General features: G+C 37.1%; 1 protein-coding gene across 1 annotated transcript in view; it reads right to left on the bottom strand.

Moving 5' to 3' along the window:
• LOC105474609 (lysosomal trafficking regulator) overlaps positions 1 to 18,224 on the bottom strand; it is a 200,414-nt gene that overhangs the window by 39,967 nt on the left and 142,223 nt on the right. Inside the window, exons 39-44 of the mRNA XM_071073958.1 lie at positions 16,508 to 16,660; positions 13,141 to 13,385; positions 10,303 to 10,369; positions 8,787 to 8,943; positions 5,653 to 5,793; positions 2,674 to 2,891 (exon numbers count right to left, since the gene is read on the bottom strand). Coding sequence (XP_070930059.1) covers positions 2,674 to 2,891; positions 5,653 to 5,793; positions 8,787 to 8,943; positions 10,303 to 10,369; positions 13,141 to 13,385; positions 16,508 to 16,660 — 981 coding nt within the window. The remainder of the gene's footprint in view (positions 1 to 2,673; positions 2,892 to 5,652; positions 5,794 to 8,786; positions 8,944 to 10,302; positions 10,370 to 13,140; positions 13,386 to 16,507; positions 16,661 to 18,224) is intronic.

The raw sequence follows: 18,224 nt of genomic DNA, 5'->3' as shown, positions 1-18,224 counted from the left end.
TTAGCTTTTAGTATAATATTTAATCAGTCGTAGTGGCTTTCATTACATATCTAAACATAAAATTTCTATAAATGCCAAAATAAAATTCCAAAGACTACTTGGGGTCTTATTTCCATGTGAAGCTTCCCGTGCCACATAAAACTTTCATTAAATAAATTTATATGATTTGCTCTTGTTAATCTGGTTTTTTGTTTCTCTTTGTTTTTGTTATTTTGCAGAGACTCCAGTTAACCTGAGGAAAAGAAGGTGTTTTTCCTCCCTTATATATTAATACTATATGTGAAGTTGTTATTCACCAAACTACATTATTCTCCTTTTTTAGAATGAACTTTTCCATAGCATTTATCTTCTATTAGAATAATCAGGAAACCTATATTATTCTCTTTTGTAGATTATAAATCACTTAAGAAATTTAATTTTACATGACTTCGGATGTACTCAAAATAATTATGGAACAAAATAAACTAATGAGCTTTTTATTTTAAAGCTACTTTCGGGGAATGGACTACTGGCCTAAAAAGCTCAGATACGGAGTGGTCTACTGTAGGTTCTGTGTATGCATTTTACCTATATTTGTTATAAACTCTTGTAGATTTGTTACAATCAACACAGAAAATTACAGTTAGTGGGGAGGTCCTTTAGATATTTCCTTTTGAAAGGAAGTATCTTTCTTTTCAGAATCTGCTTTTTCACCTCCCACTCCTCAAGGGATTTCCTTTCAGCGGCTGCATTTGGAGTCTCCACTACATCCAGGCAGGCCCATCTACCTTGGAAAGGAAAGTTGGCTTTCCTCCTAACCCCCTTCACCCTCTTTGAGTCTTATTTACTTTTGCATCCCCAGAGCCTAGCAAAATAGATGTTTCCTGAAGAGGTAAGATTATTTTTTCTAAAGTTAGTCTACCCAACAACCTCAAAAAGTATACTTGAAAATGTAGGCCGGGCGTGGTGGCTCACGCCTGTAATCTCAGCACTTTGAGAGGCCGAGGTGGTGAATCACGAGGTCAGCCTGGCCAAGATGGTGAAACCCTGTCTCACTAACAATACAAAAATTAGCCAGGCGTGGTGGTGGGCGCCTGTAATCCCAACCACTTGGGAGGCTGAGGCAGGAGAATTGCTTGAACCTGAGAGGCAGAGGTTGCAGTGAGCTGAGATCACACCACCGCACTCTAGCCTGGGTGACAGAGCAAGACTCCATCTCAAAAATAAATAAATAAATAAAAAATAAAAATATAACAATTCTACTTCTAGGAATTTATCTTAAGGAGGTAAAGATGTACCTAAAAATAACCATAGAAATATTAATTTTAATAGCAAACAAATCCTAACTAAATATCCAACAATAGAAGACTGCTAAATAAATTATTCTATAGCTATACTTGAGAATATATGTTGAGTATCCCTTATACAAACATTTGGAACCAGAATTGTTTTGGATTTCAGGGTTTTTTGGGGGGGGGGGGAGGATTTTGGAATATTAGCATTATTTACTTAGCAGTTCAGTATTCTTAATCCAAAAATCGGAAATCTGATATGGTCCAATGAGCATTTCCTTTGATTATCATGTTGGCACTCGAAAAGTTTCTGATTTTGAAGCATTTTGAATTCTGGATTTTTGGATTAAGAACACTCTACCTATACTAAGAAGCCATTAAAAATAATGTAGAATGATACCTAATGACTTGAATAAATTTAAGATTATCTTATTTAGGGAGAAGAAAAGGTTACCAAATAGCACTAATATTATTATTATATAAATGGAATGATACACATCTATAGAAATAAGTCTAAAGGTGCTTTTACTATTTATCTCTGGATGGTGATATTAAAGTGGACTTTAAAATTTCTCCCTGTTGCTAGTCTGTATTTTACACATTTTTCTAACAAAGTACAAGTACTTTTTCTGTAATAAGAAAACATGGTGCCATTTTAAAGTAGACCATGTATGTCGGGTAGTGTGCAGAAAAGAGTTAACATAGCAAGATTGACTGCTATCTTTGGAAAGGCCTGCTTGCAAAGTTGGCCCTTGGCTGTTGTCTGGAACTCGAATTTCAGGAGAGGTCCTACCATTCCCTAATTGGTAAGAGTGACTTACTGTGCCTAAACTGTACAAACAACACGGTTTATACAGAACAACTGCTTTCCTTCTGAAAGGCTGGAATTTCAGTATGTGCGAGGCAGAGGGTGCCTACATTGCCAACCTCAATAAAAATCTTGTACACTGAGTCTCTAATGAGATTCCCTGGCAGACAACATATCACATGTGTCATTATGACTTGTTGCTGGAGGAGGTTGAGTATGCTCTTTGTGCTTTACCAGGGGTAGATTCTTGGATGTTTGTGCCTGATTTCTCCCAGACTTTGCCCCACGCTGATTCTACTTTGTATCATTTACTGTAATAAACCTGAACTAGAAGGATGACTATATGCTGAATCCTCAAATCCACCTAGTGAATCATCAAACCTGGGGATGGTTTTGGGGAACCTCTGAAAAAGATAGTATCTTGTTTTTAATGAGAGGAAATATAAAACCTGAAAAATCTTAGGTGATGGTTTAATGCTACTACCAATTCTCTTTGGTAACTTGGGTGTTTTAAAGGAACAGTCGAACAACTAACCTTAAAATATTCAGGTTCTATCTTATATAAATACAGATTATTTTAAAAGAGTCACTTACAGCAGGATGAAAAACATTGATTGCTTGAACAGAAGCCTTCCCCTTTTGCTTATAACCAAACACCAAGTCAATCCACTGACAGATGTTCTGGGACACGTAGTCAGACTCTAGAGCCTGCCGATGGATGAGGATAAAAAGACGAGGATCATTACGTGCCCAAGGCGGAAGGTTGACGTGATTAACCCGTTCACCATTCTGACGCACACCAAAATCAAAACCTAAAAGAGAAGATTAATATTAATATTCAACTTCCCCAAAGCAGGTTTCATTCAGTCACAGAGCAGTTCTTAAGAGTTCACAAAAATGGCTGTTTGTGTGCTACAACCGAAAAAGGGAATAGGAAGGAAGATTTACATTTTAAATAAGAAACACCACTGCTCATCTACTTATTTACCTACTAATAGGGTTATGTGAGCTAATGCTATCATAATTAAATTTGAGATCTTTCAACTTTATCTTTCTACCACTTTATAACATATTGAAGAAAAGGAGAAAACCATTGCCTACTAATTCCAATGTTCTCACTATTCGCTTCTTCAAGGGCATTAAGTACTTAAATATCTATTCAATTGTAAACCTGATTAGAATCAAACTAAGGCTTTGTAGAAGCATTTCTGAACTACTGGCATTAACATTTTAATAAATTTAAGATTATATTTAGTAAATATTTACTAAATATATTAGTATTCTATAGTTTAAAAACTCAACTAATATAAAGTATATACATTCTTAGAATGAATTGCCACAGTCTATTAATTTTATAAGTCTATAGGTCTGTTCTGACTTCCTTTCTACTAAGCATTCCTGTAGATAACAAAATTATCCCAACACAGGAAATAAGAGGGTTCTTCTGTGACGTAAATGAGCTAATATCTAATTGTCTCATCAGTCTGCTAGTATAAACAAAAATCTCAGAAGTGCTTATTTAAAAAAATTATCCTAAAGGAAATGTTACCTTTAAACAGAAATGGCTTTTTGTGCTACATTTTCTAGTTTGCTGAACACCACAACATAATACCAATTTAAAAGGACCTTTTAAAAGCTGATTAAGCTTCATATAAAATTAAGTTTTGATCTTGGAAAAACAGAAGGCTCTTCACCAAAATACTTGGGAAGTATTTTGAAATGATATGATATGGAATATAAATCAAGGGCGTATATAAGTTCACATGGGATGGGGATGGGAGCATCTCAGAAAGCTCAGCAGTCATCGTACGGAGGAGCTGCACGGTTGATTTAGGATGGACTGGCTGAGCACCTGCAGAACTCTATGTGTGTGGCTTCAGGAGAGGCAGCAGCAGGAACTTATTTAACAGTGAATGAGGCACCTGGGAATGGGCTGGGAATGGGGTGCATAACAGGGTATTTGTATAAACTCAAGCTTTCCCAACTTTCAGGTGTTCTGGGGGAACATCACAGAGGCAGACACTCCTGATCCAAAGCAGACAACTGACGTATGAGAGTCCCAGAGCAACACTGATAGGAAATGATGTGATATACGCTGTAGAAAATTGTATTTTCCAAAAATGGCTATAACAGCATTTCCTGTCTTGCATGCCCTTCCAGAATCTTGCTACTCTCCATCACAAGGCAAAGTCTATCTTCCTTTCTTTTGAATCTGGGAAGGCACTTGTGACTGCCTCAACGAATAGGAAGAATACAGTGGAAGTGATGCTGCGTGGCTGCTAAGAACAGGCTGGAAAAGGCCATGCAGCCTCTGTTCGTCTCCCTCTTGGAACACTTGTCTTTGGAACCCTGAGTTGCCAAGTAGGACATTCAGGGCTGCCGTGCTGTGGGGAAGCCCAAAACTAGCCCACACAAAGAGACCACATGAAAAAGCACTAACACTGCATGAAGAGAGGGTGATGTGCTCCAGCTACCTAAGGCTTCATCCTCTGCCTGTTCCACCTCCAGAAATCTGAAGGCAACAGCATGAGAGACCCTGAGCTAAAACCACCTGGCTGAGCTGTTTCTGAATTTCTGACCTTTTTTTTAATTTCTGACCAATAAAAAATAATTTTATTATCCATGATTGATAATAAATTTATTATTGTTTCAAGCCTCTAAGTGTTGAGATTATTTGTTATACAGCCATAGATAGCTAAAACATACATATAGGAGACCATGGACAGAAAAAACAAGGAGTAGATTTAAACAGGAGTCCTAAATGAAAAGCTTCAAGGCAGGCACCCCAAATTGCAGGTGCTGATGTTTGACTGAGGCATTTCTCACTTGAGCAACACTGTGAAACAAGCGCCAGGGTGGCATGAATCTACTGATGATTCAATAATCAATCAAACAACTTCAGAGACACTGATACTATACAACAAAATTCTAACATAATTTGCCCAACACCAACTTCTTAAAGCTCAGTTTCATGTGCTCTTAAGGATCACATAAAATTATAGAATTAAGTAATGTAAGAAATGACCCAAAGACATCCCTTAAAGGGTTAGCTGCTCTTCTATTTAAGAATAGCTAAGGTTGGCAGCCAAGACTGTTGGTTGGCATCATAGAAAATTTAATTTTATACTTCAGTATTCCTTTTGGCTATTAGATAATTCTGGGCAGAGTATTTTATTTTTATTTTGGTCATTCCTCATAAAATAATTGAGATTTCAGTTAATTTACATTTTGCTTTCAATAAAGTCATACCTCTTAATTTTAAAGTAATTAGCACATTATAACTTTTGTATTCAGAAAAAAGAATAAAGTAATTTCTATAATAAAATAAAAATACATATTTACAAATAATTTTATTAGTTAAAAGTTACAGTTTTCCAAACATACTTAATCCTATAAAATACTTAAAATTCTCAAGCTTATTTGAAAATAGAATTATATACTTAATAAAAAACATTTTCTCTTATTTGGGGACTCAAATTTTTAGGACTTAAAACAGCTATTTTCATTTTTGGAAAATTACAAAATAACCACAAGCCCTCAGAAATATAAATAAGAAATAATTTATTGCTATACCTTCACGGTTAACTAGGAACTCTGGAAGATAGAAGAACTCTGGAATAAGTTCTTTCACGTCAGTCATAGATTCAAAAGATGAGAGTCGCCAAGTTGTATTCGTAGAATGAAAAGTTCTGTCTGGAATGTCAAAACTTTGATCTATGAAAAAATACAAATAATAAAATTAAGACACAAAGACCTAATTCTATTTGAGGCCTACCATAATTAATTTACTTTTGCTACTTCAAAAAGATTAAAATAATGCTCAGTTTGTTTGCCCATAGTTTAAAAGAAGTTATTCATGTTCTTGAAAATAAATATTTCTATAAACTTGAGATATTATATTTTTCATCTGTTCTATGCTTTTGTAATACATATAATTAGATTAGTTTATACCATTTATTTGTTGAACTATCATCTATCTATCAAAGTAGAATGAAAGTTCCACAAAATCCACACCTTGCACATAATGGGTACTCAATAATGGTTGGTTTATGGAATGAATGAATAATGAAGAAGGAAAATTGAAGTTCAAGTAGGTAAACAGTTTTTTTCCCCATCAGGGAGCAAAATGATTCCTTCACTTTGAATTGTTAAGACTACTTTTTCTCCTTTCTTTGTTTTCTTTATTTTTTTTCCTAGTAGGGGGCGGGGGTTGGCGTATGTTACGGTGCATTGTTTTTTGGATGTTCTAACTCTGAGCTAAAGAATTGAGTAAACTTTCCTATGAATGAAAATAAAACTAAGCATAGTCACTCTTTTGTTCATTTTTTTTCCCCAGGGTAGACTATTAATAATCAAGAATTAAGTTTGGACTCTCTTTTCTGCCAACAATGATCAGACTTTCTAGCCATAGAGAAAGGCCTAGAATATTAAATGATATCCAAAAGCTGGCCCCTGAAAACAGTAGCAGTTTACATGTTTCTTAGGAACCGTATTGCATCATCTAAAACGTCTGTGAACGTGCTGAAATTTGAACACATCTTTTCATTTGGAGACTGCCACAAACACATCGCAGCATCGGGTTTCTTAGTTGCTCTGCTGAGCAACATCTTCGGTCACTTGTATTACTTTCTCATCTATTCTGTTGAGTCAGTTGGCATTGGCTGGCCACTAAATAAAATCTGGGAAGAAATAAGGTTTAGGAACATTTACTTTTTCTCAGAAAGTAAGGAAGGCCATTTAAAGAAATACCTACTAACTCTGTAGAAAAAGTTATCAATCAAAATGGAATTCAGAAAAATTAAGGTAATTCTCAAAAACAAACAAAAAAACTAAACAGAAAAATTAAGGTAATTTTGTAATGCTATGGTGAGGTCAAAGTATCTAGAGTTAAGACTAAAGAAATATGGAACAAGAGAAGCACATTGGGTAGGTTCTGTTCAGATTTTAAGATTCTCTGTATTTTCCTACATTTTATTAAACAGTACTACTACAAATTCCTATTACCTAGAATATGCATATATTAAACCTGTGGTTCTCAACCAGTAGCACTTTTGCCCTCCAGGGTTTATTTGGCAATGTCTGACAACATTTCTGATTCTCACAACTGGGGGGATGGGGTGTGGGCAGTGGTGGTACCACTGGCACTAGCAGGGAGATACCAGGGGTACTGCTAAATGTCCTGCAATGCACAGAGCAGCTCCCATGACAAACAAATTATGCAGCTCGAAATGACTACAGTGCCAAGGTGGAGAATCCCTGTACTAAACCAAAGCAAAGAAATAAATTCAAAAGCCGAGAGATATCACTTGAAACTAATAAGATGAAAGTGAATGGAGACTGAGGTAGTCCTAGGTTTTAAACAAAATATATTCATAAATACATAATGAAGAAAACATATTATATATGAATACATCCATAATAGTAACATGAATAAAAATATTGATAAATTTTAGTTGATTGGTAGTTTTATATTAATGGATTCTTGGGCTACATTAAATGAAATGTAGTCTTGGATGGAGGGAGGTAACAGTTCTGTTAAACACTGTAGGGGCGCAAGCACATCTGAATTATTCTTTTTTATTTTGACTGCCTTTTTCTTTTCGTCAAGAGCATTCACAAATCAGAACATGTCCAGAAAGATCTTCAGAATAGTGACAGGCTTGGAAACCACAGCAAACAAGGATGGCTTAAACACTGGTTTTAAAAACACTTTATTTAGTACACAACTGTCCTATTTATTTTTTGGTATTCCTTGCAGCAGCTGGGATAGGACCATGCATCCATGAGGCCCTCAATCTGCTGTCAAATTAACCAAGGATAATTAGCCAGGGGAAAAACAAGACAGAGAGAGAAAGGGGACAGGCCAACAATTTTCAAATATTTGAACAGCTGTCATATAGAACATTTGTTCTGTTTACTTACAGAGAGACAAACATAGGAAAGCCCCTTCTGTAGACCAATAAGAGTGAATACAAATTCATTCCTCCAATAGGTTGTACATGAGTAAAAGGCATGAAGTAGTTCAAGAATGGTTGAGTAAAAGAATGGATAATGATTCCTCAAAGTATTCTGGATTCCATGAGAAAGAGCTATAGAACTAATATCACAGTTCTCGTTAGAAACTACAGGTGAGTGTGTCCCAACTTGCATAAAAATATAAATTCACTCTTATCTAAGTCATGTTCAGGCCTCCAGTCTGTCACTTAAAATGCTGAGGTAGAAGATTATTAACTAGAAAGCTACCACAGTGAAGTTGCCGGTGTGCCTCTTTTATTAACTAGTTAGAATAAACCTCAATAATGTACTTGCCTTTATAATAAACTACAATAATGTACATAGGCTCCAAAGGTAACTTACTGGATCTGAAATAAGTATTAGGTAGAATGTCTTTAAAAAGTGAACTGCATAAACTTTAAAAGGGTGAATTTCATGGTTTGTGAATTATATCTTAATTTTTTAAAAGTGAATTGCATTTTTATAAACTTAGACATTTAATTTGAAGCTAAAATTTGAGGCATTAGCAAGATGATCTGTCTTACTACAGCTTTTTTGAGAATTTTGGGGAAGGAATAAATAGCATTCTTTTTCCTGTAGTTTGATTAGTCTCAATAGTTCTTAGAAAGTCAGTCCTAAGTTTTTTGTTTTTTGGTTTTTTTCTTCCTGATGGCTCAACATGATTTCTACGCAGTTATTAAAAAAATTCTTACCTTGATAGGCTAAAAACATTTTAGTGAAAGGAGGCATCCTGACCAGGAAGTGAAGCACAGTCCCGCTGTTGGAATAGTGGGAGCCATAGTGATAGGGCTGCACGGGAGGCATGGGGTCATCTTCCCTGGCTCCTTTGCGGTACTCTTCCTCCAAGTACTGAAAGAAACAGTGAATACAGAGAATTCGTGATTGTGGGCTCCAGGCAACACTAGAAAAGTGCTGGATGGTTTTTATTCTCTCCTTCTCTACTACCCCTTTGAGGCCATTCTCCACGGCTGGCCCTCCCACTCTTGCCCCGGAGACTTCAGCCTCCTTGAGTGTCTGGGAGTCTTCTCCTTGGTGCCTCACTAAGACCTAAACACTCGGAAGCATTTCCCATCTCCACACTCACTCCTTCATCCCCTCATAGGAAACCTACCCAACTTTGAGCACTCCACCTCCTAATTAATGGGTCATAATGTCTAAGCTGATCAAGCACCCAACAAATGAGAGGTGCTTCTGTCACTAGAGATGTCTTCATTTCAAAAGAGTTTCAAGATGTAATGCTATGTTGTTTAGAGAACTGCTTCTCTAGAAGTAGAAATGCAATAGAAATGTAAAAACTATGTCACATTATTGGTAATAATAGAACATTTTAAGTCTGTTTTACAGTGCAGTTACCAGAGATTAAAAAAAAAAAAAAAAAGAATATGGTGATTTTTCACTACTCCTGTCTTCCCATCATAAAGTAGGAAGTTCAACCAAACATTTAATATCTGTCACTATTCTTGTCTCCCATAGCTTCTGTCTGATTCTGATAACAAAGTCAGGTATAGTGAATTAAGAGTTACTTCTTGATTCCCACAGCAATGACGCATTTTCAACTGCTGAAGAATCAAGTAGTGACAGTCGTAAGATGCTTAGAGGGACGTTTCAGGAACTGTGGCATAAAATAATGTGATGAATATGAGAAAAGTGTTTCAGTTGCTCCTGTCTTGATACTCCTGTGAAGAATGTAATGTGTAGCTATTGCATTTTTTTGAATTTCCAATAGAATTTCATTAATGTTAACTTCACAGAAAAAGGTAATTCATTTTCTTTTTAAAATGTTAAAATCTGATAAATTTTTGTTTAATAAACCAATGAATAATTTCCTGAATATGACTAATGGTTATGGTACATTATAAAAATGTTAACACTATTATATAAATAACACTAGGGGATATGAATAGCAGGTCCCTGGAAATCTTTGTGATTTTTATAAGGAATGTGACTACTGTATACTTGAATAAACAATAAGTTATTGGTTTTCAATTTGTGCCAAAATAAATGTATCCTTTTTCTGGGCGAAGTGTTCTCAGAAAATCAGGATAGAAGATGATATTTCATTTCACATAATGATTTCTAGCTGTCCGTCAATCCTAGTACAAGAAAGTAAAAAATCAGTAGTATAAATTTAAAATTAGGTAAAACACAAGTCTGTAAAACAAAACACAATTTTTCATTTAATAAAGTATGAGTAAAAACAAAAGCTACCTTGTATGTGTCCACATAACGATCTTCTTTTTCTTTATACTGAACAGCTATAGGTTTAGAGAGATTTCTACGAGAAAAGGATAATTTTAAAAATTAAATATTTTGATACTGTCAAGATTAAGCTCCCTAGATGTCTGCATCTTGAAAGTTGGTAAGTGGTCAACAAAATGCTCCGCCTTTATTTCTCTGCTTAAACATGTTGTTTTGCAACTAACAGTCACCATTCAAAATTATGATTTCAGAAATTAAGGTAGAATTTTCCCCACAGAGCCAGGTCAGTATTAGGAATTCTTGACTTACAAGTAGCCTAAATAAGAAGGGCTACTACTATCCTTCTTTCCCTTCTGCAGCTTCCTCTAGAATCGTAACTGATGCTGCTCGTGGGAGCAGATTCCTAGACCAAGCCCTGAAAGTTAGTGTTCCATTTTCCAGACTCTACATCCAGTTAGGCAGTGTAGAGTGAAGGACAGTTTCGACAGAACTTAGGAACAGAGGAAGATGCTGTGTAATTACTAGCCTAGTTAGTAAAAACTGAAGAAACAACACGTGCTCAAAATGACCAAGCTGAGATTTGGAGAGTGAGAACTGAAATAAATATTTTGCTACCTAGTTAGTAGATGGTGAGTGATACACTGTGCATAGTGCAGAGTATGTATGCACGCGTACAAAGGTGTCAGTGCTGGTGTTCAGAGAATGTGAACCACACGACACCATTCCTTGAAGCAGGAGAATGAATCCTCATCCCTCCAGGAATGAATCCTCACTTTTACAAGCTACAGAATCATGTGTCAGATTCTGTGTCAGAATCAGAATCTGTGTCCCTGCGTGGCACTTGAAGGTGCAAAAGAAAAAGCTCTGATGAAGAAGGGCAGGCCTTTTTGCCTGAGGAACCATCTGGTCTGGCACAGGCATGGACCACCTGGATTTCAACCTGCAGCACCATAACTAGACCGACAGCAAGATTTACCTAAATTTCAGTGAGTCAAACCAGGTCTGCTTAACCACATGTTGATACATCTTTTTTTTTTTTTTTAATATAAATTACTATTTTCTAGGAATGTTGAAATTAGTGGTATTAAGTGCACTAATTTTGTCTTTGAGATTTTTCTAATCATAAAAACTTTGTTAAAAAGTAAAAACAGTTTTATAGAATAGATTCAAATTAACATCTAAAAATAGAGCAAAATCACTTAAGATGGCTGCCTACTTTTTTTTTTTTTTTTTTTTTTTCTGAGACAGAGTCTCTCACTCTGCCGCCCAGGCCGGAGTGAAGTGGCGCGATCTCACCTCACTGCAACCTCTGCCTCCCGGGTTCAAGCCATTCTCTTGCCTCAGCCTCCCAAGTAGCTAGGACTACAGGCATACACCATCATGCCTGGCTAATTTTTGTATTTTTAGTAGTAGAGTAGGATGGTCTCGATCTCTTGACCTTGTGATCCACCTGCCTCAACCTCCCAAAGTGCTGAGATGACAGGCGTGAGCCACTGCGCCCAGCCAGCCATTATTTTTTACGTGTATTTTTTCTCTTTATTTTCTCTTGACACTGACTTGTTGGAAAAACCAGGTCATTTATTCTGCTGGAGGCTTCACATTCTGTATTTTCTGATTGCTTCCCGTGACATCATTTAGTTTGTTCCCATAACCCCTGTATTTCCTAGAGACTGGAAAAGTCTTGCTTAGGTTCAGGTTCAACTCTTTATTTGTCAAGAATCCTTTATAGGTGCTGATGTGAGCTTTATATATATTTTCCTTTTTTTTTTTTTTTTTTTTTATCATTCTGCATGGTTGAGAGGAGTGAGCTTTATATTGTATCGTATCAGGAAGCCTATGATATTCCACTCTAATGATGCTCAGTTTGATCTGCGGGCTCAGGCTCCCATTGAATTTGTACCTAATGGTTTAATCCATTGATGATTATTGCTTGAATCACTTATTTCACTAGAGGTTGCAAAATGTTGATTTCCCATTCTCTCATTTCTTCTAAATTTATTAGAAGAAAACAGACAAGGTGAGCCTTGGATGTTTTGTTGTGTCAGAAAGCAAGGAAACTAATATGGTCTTGTCAAAAAGACTCAGAAATTGGCCAGGCGTGATGGCTCACACCTGTAATCCCAGCACTTTGGGAGGCTGAGATGGGTGGATCACCTGAGATCAGGAGTTCGAGACCAGCGTGGCCAACATGGTGAAACCCTGTCTCTACTAAAAATACAAAAATTAGTTGGGCGTGGTGGCACGCGCCTGTAGTCCCAGCTATGTGGCAGGCTGAGGCAGGAGAATCGCTTGAACCCAGGAGGCAGAGGTTGCAGTGAGCCAAGATCGTGCCACTGCACTCTAGCCTGGTGACAGAGCAAGACACTGTCTCAAAAAAAAAAAAAAAAAAAAAAAAAGGCGATTCTAGGTATATGTTCAGACATATAGCAACCAAACATGATAATGGACCTGATTCAAGAAAACCAACTATAAAAAACTATCTTTGAGAGAATCAGGGGACATTTGGAAATGGACTAGATATTAGATGATATCATGGAATTACTGTCAATTTTCTTACATGTGATAATAGCACTGTGGTTAAGGTGTTCTATTTTTTAAAAAGATGCATACTGCAGAACAAAGAAGTGACATAACAAGATGTCTGTGATTTGCCTTAAATAAGAAAAAAAGATAATGTAAGTTTGGCAAAAATCTTCATAATTCACAACTGTTGAACTGGGGTGATAGGTATTTGGGTTCTTATATAATTCTTCTATTCTATGCATGTTTGAAATTTTTCCTAATAAAAACTTTAATAAAGAAATACAACATATGAATAGATGAACCCTAAAGGTTCTTTTAACTTACCTGTATATCAACGGATCATTGAGGTCAAGTGTCTCACTAATATAGTCAGCAAGTATAAATGGGAACACAGGATACTGCATGAGATCATTGAAGGATCGGCCAGCATGTTTGTTTAAGTGAGTCAAATATTCAAAATTAGTAATTTGTCCAGTATACCATAAATTTGTCAGAGCAGTGATGTTACCATATTCCAGAAGATTAGGGAGGTTATTTGTGAGTATATTGTGGTATACATCATCACGAACCTAAAAGGGAAGTAGAAAAAAAAACCCAGATATTATTTTTAGTCTTATAGGCACTTTTCTGCAAAGAATCCATGACATTATAGACATGTTACAAATCTCATGTCCTTCAAGAAATTATTTTTTTCTCAGTAACATTAATGGGTAGAAAACTGAGATTCAAGTCCAGGTCATCCTCCAAAGGCTGGGCTCTTCACCACTATGCTTTGCTGCTGGAGAAATATGTTAATAAAAAACTTCTAAGAAAAAGTTTGTATAGAAAAGTCACTTAAGACACTAAAAAAAAAAAAAAAAAGGAAAAAAGAAGAGTCTCATTCTAAATAAATGCAATATGGTATAGTAGAAACAGCATGGTCTTCTGAATTGGACAGATCTGGTCTATTTACCTGCTAACCTTCAGTGCTACAGTTACCATGTCTATAATATGGGAGTGATAATATTTCTCTCATAAGAAATAAAGTAGCCTATGTAAATAGGATATTTGATTTTCACTACTGATTGAAAACATAAACTCTTTTTTAGAGATTCACAATAGTTTTGTCACAGAAGAAGGGTATTGGTTCTTTTAAAGCAATTAAATAATGATTGCTAATAAATGAAAAAAACAGACAAGACAACTTTGCTAAAAACAGATATGAAACACCCATTCTAAGCAGGCATATGCTTCAAACATAGGAAGAAGAGCCACAGATATGGATAATGAGAGTGTGAATTTAATGAGGAAATGTACTGGTAGTTATGGAACCGGCAAAACCACAGAGAGTAGACCATCCTAAACCTGTAGCCTAAATCTGAAGGTTGCCAATTGTTGATGCTAAGGTCCACAGAAGGGAATTTATGACAGACTATAAGCCAAGCCCTGGAAGGAAAAGGAGGCATTCATTTATTCAACAAATATGAACTGAATACCTACATACCAGTAGTGTTCAAAATTCTGAAGAACTGGAACTTAACAAAGCAAAGACTTGGCATTCTACTGGGGAGAGGCAGAAAATGCTGGATGCTAATACATTCTATGGAGAAAAACAGACCAAAGTAAAGGAGGTAAGGGATGCTTGGTGGAGAGGGAGGGGTGGTTATTTTATAGAGTCAGGGAGGGTCTCTCTGATAGGAAGATATTTGATCAGGAAACTTGAAAAAGTGACAAAGCAAATCATTTGGATTTCTAAGGAGAAAAACATTCCAGGCAACAGTGAATGCAAAGTCCCCAAGGCACTGGTGTGCCTGACATTCAAGGCATGGATGGAGGAAACAGTGAGGGAGAGAATGGTAGACAATGATGTCAGAGAGGTAACAAGGTATGAGATTATCCAGGGCTTTATCAGGTTATTGGAAGGACGATGCCTTCAAGTGAATGTGACATGAAAGTGACTGAAGGACTCTGAGCAGAGAAAATATATGGTCCAACATACTTTAGCTGCTGTGTTGAGAACAATCTGAAGGGGGGCTAAGGGGCTTTCTATAAAGGAGAGCAGAGAAATGGTAGTGAAGGGACTGGAGGTCAAGAAAGGGTTTGTCAAAGTCATTGTAGCTGAAAGTCACTACAGCACTGAGCAAGGTTTTTCTTTTTTGTTTTTGTTTGTTTGTTTTGTTTTGTTTTGTTTTTTGTGACGGAGTCTCACTCTGTTGCCCAGGCTGGAGTGTAATGGCATGATTTTGGCTCACTGCAACCTCCGCCTCCCAGGTTCAAGTGATTCTCCTGCCCCAGCCTCCCAAGTAGCTGGGACTACAGGCATGTGCCACCATGCCCTGCTAATTTTTGTATTTTTAGTAGAGATGGGGGTTTCACCATGTTGCCCAGGCTGGTCTTGAACTCCTGACCTCATGATCTGACTGCCTCGGCCTCCCAAAACAAAATGCTGGAATTACAGGCATGAGCCACTGTGCCTGGCCCTGAGCAAGTGTATACTACTTCATTTCGGTCATTTTGGGGAATCGAAATTTAACACAATTTTGGAGGTCAAAAATAATCATATAACCAAGGCTTTACTTTAATTAGAACTAAGAAATATGGCAATTTTTATTGGATTTCAGAAACAGTATGGATGCAGGAAAGCCAGTTAGGAGGCTATTGTAAATGATTCTGGCAAGAAACGATGGTGGCTTAAACCAGGATGGTAGCAGTGGAAGCAGTCAGACTCTGGATGTATTCTGACGACAGAGCCAACAGGACCTATTAATAGAGTGTATGCAGGGGATGAGAGAAGAACAAGAGTCTTGGATAATCTGAAGAATTTTGGCCCGGGCACTGGAAAGATGGAGTTGTCATTTACTGAGATAGAGAAAACTGGAAGGAAATTTTGGGGGGAAGATTAGAAGTTCAAGGTTAAGCTTGAGATGCAAATTAGTGACTTCTAAATGGAGACACCAGTCGGGAGTTAAATTAGTGTGGCATTCAGGAGAGGTTTGGGTACTGACATAAATTTGTAAATTGTTAGAATACAGATGGTATTTTAAAGTCGTAAGACTGGATGAGAAGACAAGAGGTCTGAAGAATGAGCCCTGCAACACACCAAGGAGGTGTCTGCAACCAAGACTGAGAAGCAATGGCTGGGGTAAGATATAAGAACTAAGAGAAAATGGTAACCCAGAAGCCCAGGGAGGAAGGTTTTATTTAAGGAGAGAAAAATCAGCTGGGTCAAACACTGCCGATAGGTCAAGTAAAATGGGGACAAAGAAAGATTACGACATTAGGGGTTTAGCAACATAGAGGTTACCGATGACCCTGACGAGAGTGGTGAGAAGAAAGTCTGCCTGAAGCATTTCAAAAGAAAACTGGAGGCAGCAAGCATATGCAACTTTCCCCAACAGGTTTTCTATAAAGGAGAGCAGAGAAATGGTGGCCGACAGGATTAGAGGTCAAGAGAGTTTGTCAAAGATGGACTCCGCTACAGCACTGAGCAAGTTTAAATTACTCCTTTCAGTCATTTGGGGGAATCAGAATTTACCTCATTTTGGAGGTAAAAGACAATCCTCATATAACAAAGGCTTCACTTTAATCAGGACTAAGAAATATGGCAATTTTTATTCAATTTCAGTAAACCTTCATGTAATCAGTATGAGCATAGTTACATTGGCCCATGAGCACTTAAACAATACATATCAATTAATGAGGGTGAATTTACCTTGGTGTTATCAAATGCCAACAGGAGTGTTCTGCCATTTGTTAGAAATATTTCTACAGCATTATCTCTCAATTGCCACCAACGCTTGTGAACTTCTTTAATTTCTTCATATGTCCAGGAAAATGATGCTGGTTCTAACTCTCCCTGAAGGCTCTAAGACAAAGAAATAGGCAAAAATATTTGTTTTGCCAGAAATATAAATAATTAATTTTAATTTTAGATTTTAAAAAGCATCAAAACATAACAGAAAATCTTTTTGTGGCAGATAGCAGATAAGATTACCTGAAAACTCTCCCAATGCAAACACCTCAAAATGTTTGATAAAATTTAGAAATTAAAAAAAATTAATAGGCTTTATTTTTTAGACTAGTTTTAGGTTTACAGAAAATTGAGCAAATAATACAGAATTTCCATGTATCCTCCCCTCCCTTGGCCCTGCACTCACAGTTTCTCTATTATTAAATCTTGCATTTGGTATGGGACATAAATTACAATTGATGAACCAATATTGCTACCATTTTTCTTACATAAAGTACACAGTTTATAGTAGGGTTCACTCTTTGTGTTGTACATTCCATGGGCTTTGACAAATGTATAATGACATGTATCCACCATCACGATATCATACAAAATAGCTCTATTGCCTCCTTGGGACTCCACCTACTCATCCCTCGTTTCCTCTCCCCAACCTCTGGCAACCACTAATTTATTTACTGTCCCTATAGAGTTTTGCCTTTTCCATAATGTCATATAGTTCAAATCATACAGTAGATAGCCTTTTCAGGTTGGCTTCTTTTACTAAGCAAATATCCTTTTACATACATAGCTGAGCTTGCAAGAAAACAAGGGAAATGACATCCCCAGGGGTCGAAAATATAGAGGAACTGGAAAATCAGCACTAAGCAGGGAGTGATACTCTGGTTGCTCTGTTGTATATGTCTGCATACACATGCATGTATGCACATACCCCAGTTTCAGAAATGAACTGATGTAGGTTCACAGCAACTTGAGGACAGAAGATGAGGCCCTGGCCCCCTAGAATCGGGGTGTGGAATTGAGATTGCTTCAGAAAGCTAAAACCTAGGAAGGGATGCCTAATGAAAGATTAGACAAACAAATGTGCGCATCAATAAAGGGGAATAGGCCGGGCGCAGTGGCTCATGCCTATAATCGCAGCACTTTGGGAGGCTCAGGCAGACAGATCACTTGAGGTCAGAAGTTCAAGACCATCTTGGCCAACATGGTGAAATCCCATCTCTACTAAAAATGCAAAAATTAGTCGGGAGTGGTGACAGGCACCTGTAGTTCCAGCTACTCAGGAGGCTGAGGCAGGAGAATCACTTGAACCCAGGAGACGGAGGTTTTGGTGAGCCGAAATCACGCCACTGCACTCCAACCTGGGTGACAGAGTGAGACTCTGTCTTAAAAAAATAAAAATAAAAATAATGAAAATAAAGGGGAATAACCAGGACGCAAGCTTGTCTCTTTTGGCCTGGAACCTAGAGAACAGAAAAAAAGCCTTTTTCTGAGAATTCATAATTGTGGGCCTGCCATCATACAGATTTAGGGTAAATCCACGTCTGGATGGCCTGAAAACGCCCGAGCTTTGAAACAGTTCTCATGCTTCCAAGTCATCCAGCAAAGGGAAAGCGGAATCTCTGGAGGAGCATTCCTAGAACTAATGGGGCATTTCTGCAAATAAAGCCCCACCGAATGT

Source organism: Macaca nemestrina, chromosome 1, assembly GCF_043159975.1.
Source record: "Macaca nemestrina isolate mMacNem1 chromosome 1, mMacNem.hap1, whole genome shotgun sequence".
NCBI classification, from domain to species: Eukaryota; Metazoa; Chordata; class Mammalia; order Primates; family Cercopithecidae; genus Macaca; species Macaca nemestrina.
This window is presented reverse-complemented; position numbering and strand designations above follow the sequence as displayed.